Source organism: Limulus polyphemus, unplaced genomic scaffold (assembly GCF_000517525.1).
Source record: "Limulus polyphemus unplaced genomic scaffold, Limulus_polyphemus-2.1.2 Scaffold1942, whole genome shotgun sequence".
NCBI lineage: Eukaryota > Metazoa > Arthropoda > Merostomata > Xiphosura > Limulidae > Limulus > Limulus polyphemus.
In genome coordinates this window covers 207,544-214,459 of record NW_013667552.1, presented here as the reverse complement: position 1 = coordinate 214,459, position 6,916 = coordinate 207,544, and the positions used below count along the sequence as shown (strand labels likewise).

The 6,916-nt window shown below is 32.5% G+C and overlaps 1 protein-coding gene across 1 annotated transcript in view; it reads right to left on the bottom strand.

The window, feature by feature from the left end:
- LOC106465434 (general transcription factor IIE subunit 1-like) overlaps window positions 1-6,916 on the bottom strand; it is a gene marked incomplete at its 3' end in the record, with an annotated part of 53,542 nt that overhangs the window by 16,607 nt on the left and 30,019 nt on the right. The window contains exons 4-5 of the mRNA XM_013925664.2: window positions 1,565-1,799; window positions 597-819 (exon numbers count right to left, since the gene is read on the bottom strand). Of these exons, the coding sequence (XP_013781118.2) occupies window positions 597-819; window positions 1,565-1,799 (458 nt within the window). The remainder of the gene's footprint in view (window positions 1-596; window positions 820-1,564; window positions 1,800-6,916) is intronic.

Here is a 6,916-nt window from a genome sequence, read left to right as displayed (position 1 = left end):
GGTACAACTGGTGTTATGAGTCTAAGTTCTGTACTTGGAGATCCAGTGCAAGGAGTTTGTGGTTGAAGAATGAATGTTAACCACAGTTGTAAATCCATTTTGTAAAACCTTACATATATACATTATAAGAAATTTTACCTTCTACTTTTCTTTTATTTGATAATAGTTGACATAACTGTTTCCTGCTATTGCTTTTTCTCTTCTATCAATGTTACATCAAAATAGAGGATTTTAGGAACACATCATTCATACTTAATGAACATTTATTTTTTCTTTATGAAATGTAATTTGTAGCAATTGTCCACAGTATTAAAATTTGAATAGATTTGGTACTGCCTTCATTAGCTCACATGTGGACGTGTTAGTGGAAAGAAAATCAAGTGAAATTAAATGTCTTAGGTTTGATGCTGTATTAATTTATATTACTTTAATGACTTGGCTTGCAGCCAGTGAAAACATAGCCTCTGCTAACTTATGATTTCAACTATTACTGTGATACATATCTAAATCTTTCAGTCAGTACTCTTCTACACACCCTAATAGTACCTAAATTGTCAATATTTTCAGAATATCATTCACAACTTTCTTGTACATACCTCCTTCAGTATTGGTAACCTGTGGCTTTGCTTCCTCCTCGGATTCGCTTGTATCACTCTCTTCGGCACTTCCCTGGCCAGGGATAATGGCCTGCAAGCCACTAACACCTTTTTTCTCATGTGCTAGAAGTGCCTCCATTATGTTGTCTTGGGATCCTGGCAGAGTTGGAGTCTGGGGTATATTTGGGCTTTCATCTCTCACAGGTAGTTTTGGTTCTGCATACTATAAGAAAGAAAGAAATATTTCAAATTACAGTTATGTGAAAACTGTTGAAACTAGTGATAAACCATTCATTAAACACCTTTGATAAGGCCTTCATTTGTCGAGGCTTATAATAAAGGTTGAGCTAAAGCTGACTGAAGAACATTGGTAAAACTATAATTAAGTTTCAGATGCTAAGTTAGGCTAACACATACATTGCTTTAAATAATATGTAACAATTCAAAGCTAGATCCAAAGTTTTTGTTTGAGAATGAATGGAGGGGGGTGAGACAAGTCTATTAAATTACATGTGACAAGTAAAACTATTTATGGAATCTACATAAAGCAAAATATACTTTTTTCATTATTTCTACAATAATCAGTGAGGAATTAAAGCCACATTTTTCTCTTTTCCTTAACAGTGTTAAGGATATTGCAACACTCAATTGACCTTTTTATCAACTAAAAATGTAAAACATAAAAGGTGTAAAATTATAACTTTTGTGTAACATTCTTTTATATAAAGCAGTGTTACAATGGTTTGACTGTTTTAACACAAGAATTTGAACAACATCATGATAATTTCCAATACCTCAAATATACATACATACACACATGTACACAATTGAAAAAAATTATATATCACAATACAAATGTACATGAAATACATACACTTGTACATGAACTTTAGTTCAAGTTACGTGTCAACAGATTCTATATATCTTCACTAGAAATGAAATTATAATGGTGTAAATTAGTTGCCCACCCCTTGAGATATACTAGTATCCAAAACAGTGCTCTCAACCATCCATATAGGTCTTTCTTTCCTTTCTTGTACATTAGAAGTTGCATTTGATAGGGAGTTATCATCTGCAAAGTTGATTGTGATGCCTTGTTCCATTCCAAGATGATAATCTCTGTTGCGAGTAGCCTCCCCACTCCAATGTCCAAGTTCATTTATTCCACGCGGCTGACTAGAACGTGGTTTGGCACCCGCATCTCTGTGCAAGAATAAAAATAATTGTTTCCTTTAAACTGTGAAAAAAAAACTTGTATTTTTATCAGCATGATTGCAATATAACAATTCAGCTCAGACAAAACAACTACTCAGGTTGTACAAACATTTCTATTGAAGGAAACCTAAACCATTTATCAAAACAACAAACTGATATATTTGATCTATCATCTGCTCGTGGGTAGTTTTATATGCAAGTTTGTACACCTATGTGCTTAATGTCATTACAAAACTTTTATTTTTTTGAATTGGCCAACATTAATGAATTATATATTGTTTTGGAAATATTTATGATCATAAATCAACTTCAAAACAGAAAACTTCTATTATTTTCAATTTTATCAATGAAATATCATCAGTCACATGCACAGTATACATACTGAAAATGGAGAAAGATAAAGTAAGAATATTAATCTAGTATCTTTATAAAGTATAGAGATATGAGAAGTATTCTAACTAAACATTACTTAAAGAGGGAAAAGGTTCAGTAAAAATCTAAACATAAAGCTGTCAAGCTATTTCAAAAAACAAAGACATCCTTAGGCAATAATGTTTACAAGAACTTTAAGTATATGCATTCATGTAGAGTAAATATAACATTTGAAATCACATTTAAATGTATCTACTACATATGATCTTCCATAAGGATATTACACATAACCAGCACTTTAACTTACCCCAAGCTTCTGTAGTTTTTCTACATAAATATTCAATGTGACAACTAGTTGTGAATATAAAATAAGTAGAAAAATTAATGTGTGCGCCCATGTACATACCAACATTACAAAAACTAATGTGTGTGCCCATATACGTAGCAACATTACAAAAACTAATGTGTGTGCCCGTGTACGTAGCAACATTACAAAAACTAATGTGTGCCCATGTACTTACCAACATTACAAAAACTAATGTGTGTGCCCATATACGTAGCAACACACACACATTAGTTTTTGTAAATACCAGCATTACAAAAACTAATGTGTGTGCCCATGTACGTACCAACATTACAAAAACTAATGTGTGTGCCCATGTACGTACCAACATTACAAAAACTAATGTGTGTGCCCATGTACATACCAACATTACAAAAATTCCTTGTCAATGGAAAATGTTCATTCTTGGTGTTTATCTTAAAAAATTTTCCCCTCAAAATATAACAAACTGATGCATGTGTATTTTAAATGTTTTGAAGTAAAGCATTTATGATCCATTACTATTTAATAACTAGTTACTTTACAGTTACAAATATATGACAGGCAACAACTGAAACACAATAAAATATGAATTTACCCACAATGCAAGTATTTTATGTTATACTCTATAATATCCCAAGTTTGCTAAAGGTACTGATAATAAAACAAGTTTTTGTGTATTTCTCTGTGATCTTCCCTAACACTCAATAAACATTTCTATTGTAAGTTTCAGATTCAACAAACTGTTTCTCCTTTATTACATTAGACAATAATCTTTTAACATATCAGGCCACTAAGGATGAAATTGTTCTTGTGTACAGTAGATTATGTGATAAAATGGGTATTATAATTAAAAATTGGAAATGTATCTTTATAGTTGTTAGAATATTAAAGTGCAGTGATAAAGAACTGAAATGAGAGAAGGTCTGTCTAAAATGTCTTTTATCTTTGATCACAAGATGAACAAAATATTATATCTTAGGTCCAAAGAACTCTTGAAGAACATAAAAAATATCATTAAAAGTCTGTCTAAAATGTCTTTTATCTTTGATCACAAGATGAACAAAATATTATATCTTAGGTCCAAAGAACTCTTGAAGAACATAAAAAATATCATTAAGGGTCTGTCTAAAATGTCTTTTATCTTTGATCACAAGACGAACAAAACATTATCTTAGGTCCAAAGAACTCTTGAAGAACATAAATAATATATCGTTAAGAACGAAGTGTTTCATTATGATGTAATAACATAAAAACAAGATAAAACATAAGAGCCAAAATCTGGAATAATGCAAAGAATACTGCTGTGAATTTATTTGGATCAAGCAGTAACCTAAATGCATATGGATTTGCTTTTATAACTCATGATTCAGCTTAATTTACTTTAGGTTGCTTAATGTCCAGTATTATTGTGATTACTCCCTACGTGGAAAAACACTCCTGGCCAAAATATCTGACACCTCAAGCTAATGATATATTGGGCCACCATGTGCCTTTATTAAAGCCTAGAAACAACTGGACATTGAATTCCCTAGTGTCTATAGGTATGTTTTTCAATCTTTGACCATTGCTTAATGTCACCTTACATTTAGGTAATGGCCTCTGTCTCCTAATAACTCATTTTAGAATCTCCCTTAAATTCGTGACGTCATTGAGATCAGAGTGAGGTGTGGACCAGGATAAATCTTTGAAATCTTTGTAATGAATTTTCTACTAATAAATTAAAGAATAGATGCTGAAAAAACACACACATTATCCTAACTAAAATTTTAGATTTGCAAATGTTTTCCTGGCTCTTTCTACTTCTATCTTTTTTACAAGATTATTTTCTATTGACAGAATTTAATCTGTCTTGTGTTATGGACGACCATAAATATGTCTTTATAAGCTTTAGTTTACTAAAGCTTCTCTCTACTGTGCCACAGTTATAGGTATCATAAGCATTATTCTTGATGCAACCCACAGATTTGGCATGATATCCTGTAACTTGTTACTGTTGATGAATCTAACGGCTTCTATTGGAAGCTTTACATCTACAGGAAATAAATCTTTTGCAAGGTCTAGTTCAGTCAAGAGATCACATCCGCTAATATCACTATTTTCTCGGTACCTTAACTTATCCTCCAAACCTTGACATGGTAATCTCAGTTTATTTTTATCTGGCAAATCTTTCATGTTATTTAAAAAACCCCATGTGTTATTGAAACTTTGTAACTGTTCAAATCTGTCTGATAAAGAATTAATAGCTGTGTCGAGTATTACATTGAAAACATGATTTTCTAATCTTCTTTCTGAGTCATCTGTATTTGGGACCTTGTCAATGCACTCATATTCAAACTGCCTTCTTTTTCAGCTTATTCTTTTACTTTTAAAAATGGGCTCTACATCTAATTCTGTAGCTGATGCTAGTGTTCTTTCATACCAATTTGCCCGATAATCAATTAAGTAATTAGTGACACTATTCATTAATGAAACAGAGGGATTCTGCATAGTTTTGCTGACAACATTTACTCTGCCTAAGACATCATACCAGACATTCATCATCACTAGAAAACTGTAATCTTAAATTTGTGATACAAGAGTTTCTGCTTCATGTTGCATTGCAGGATCAGAAGCAGGCATTTCTGAAAGTTCATAAAGAGCTTCTCAGATTCCTATAATTTTATATTTAATGGCTTTGACACATTCTAATCTGCATTACCAACTAGTCTGGCATAAAGGTTTTGCAGTGAGGCATTCAACGTGCTTTTTAAGGACATGCCATCGCCCAGGAGTAGCAGAAAACAAAACATATAAGTGCTGGAAGTGAATTCTCGGCAACTTGTTGCACTATCACCAACCACCAAGTTCAGACTAAGACATCCACATGGCATATAAAACGCCATAGATTTTCCTGCATGATCCGCACCTGAGCCCCTTAATTTATACCTTTTATATTCGAACCATTATCATATCCCCGACCTCTGCAGTTATGTAAGTCTAGCTTGCTCTCTATCAGAAAATCAAGTATGCTTTCATATAATCCTTAGCCTGTAGTATCTATAACTGGTTTATAGACAACAAAATGTTCCTTTATTGAAATGTCTTCTACATCTAAAAATCATATTGTAAGTGAAAGCTGCTCCACATGACTTATATCTGGCATACAATCTAAGATAAGGCTGAAATATTTGGCTTCTTTAGATCGGTTTAATATCTTTTCCTGAACAGCATTTCCCAACAAATTCATTATTTCATTCTGAATTTTTTTTACACAATAGTGAATGTGAGTTTCTTTAGACACAACCCAACGTAAATGTTCGTTCATTGTCAGATAAAATTTTCCAACAAGACCTAAAAAATACCCATTGCGCGGTGTAAATAATGTGTCTGAAGTTCCTCTGAAAGCCAAACTGTTTTCAGCTAAATACAGAGTGATGCTCATTAAACATTCCAAAACTTTACACCCAATGCTCTCGTTCCTTTTCCACACGTGACTGTATCTCCTTATCAATAGTTTTATTAGTCTGCAATCGCAGTGATGTCTCAACCACTTCTTAAGACATTCCAGATGATGTACTGAATTTTCATGTGATTTCAAATATTCATGAACATGCTTCAAGTCATTAATTCCAGATTTTCCTAAAAATGACTTATTTCAGAAGCCAAAAATTTTGCAACAAAAGCAATAAATTTTATTCGTGCTCTCTGAATAAATAAGCCACCTTCTAAGAAAATTTTCACCGTTGTTAATTTTCTTATACATCATTGTCACCGAGAAACTATGTTTATTTGCATCTTTTGGAAAACTGTACTGTTTATTAAAAGGATGTGGCCAGTTCATAATGTTATGATCAATTTCCGCCACTGATAATTCATCCGGCCAGTTTGTTGGATCATAGTAGTTGACATTTCTTTTGGGGAAGTTTTCAAATTTACTTTTAAAATCCTCAGAATTCCCTACTATGACATTATTGCCCAAGTCTTTAACAATATTGCAAATGCGATTGTGATGTTTTGATTCATGCGTGTAATTGTTCTTTCCTTCAGATGGTATAGTATCTTCAGTTGGTTTGACTTCACAAACATTAGATGACAAATCTGGAGAGACAGATGTAGATGAAGAAATTGAGCCTGCATTGTTCCCACTGTGAGACTTGGGACTGAAAAAACTTGATAGCTTTTGTTGTTTCTTGGCTGCTGCTTCTTGTTGAAGATGCCTTGTTCTGTTTTCATAGCCTGATAATTTTTTTGGAGGCATTTGCAATCTAGGAAAAAAAGTAAAAAAAATACTAAAATGGAATATATATATATATATATGTACACTCTGGGTCACGCAATAAGCATCCACGCTTAGCTTTCAAAATTCAACAGTTACAATACAGTTACGAAACTGACTATATTTTATCATATCTGATGATTGCAAAATAAC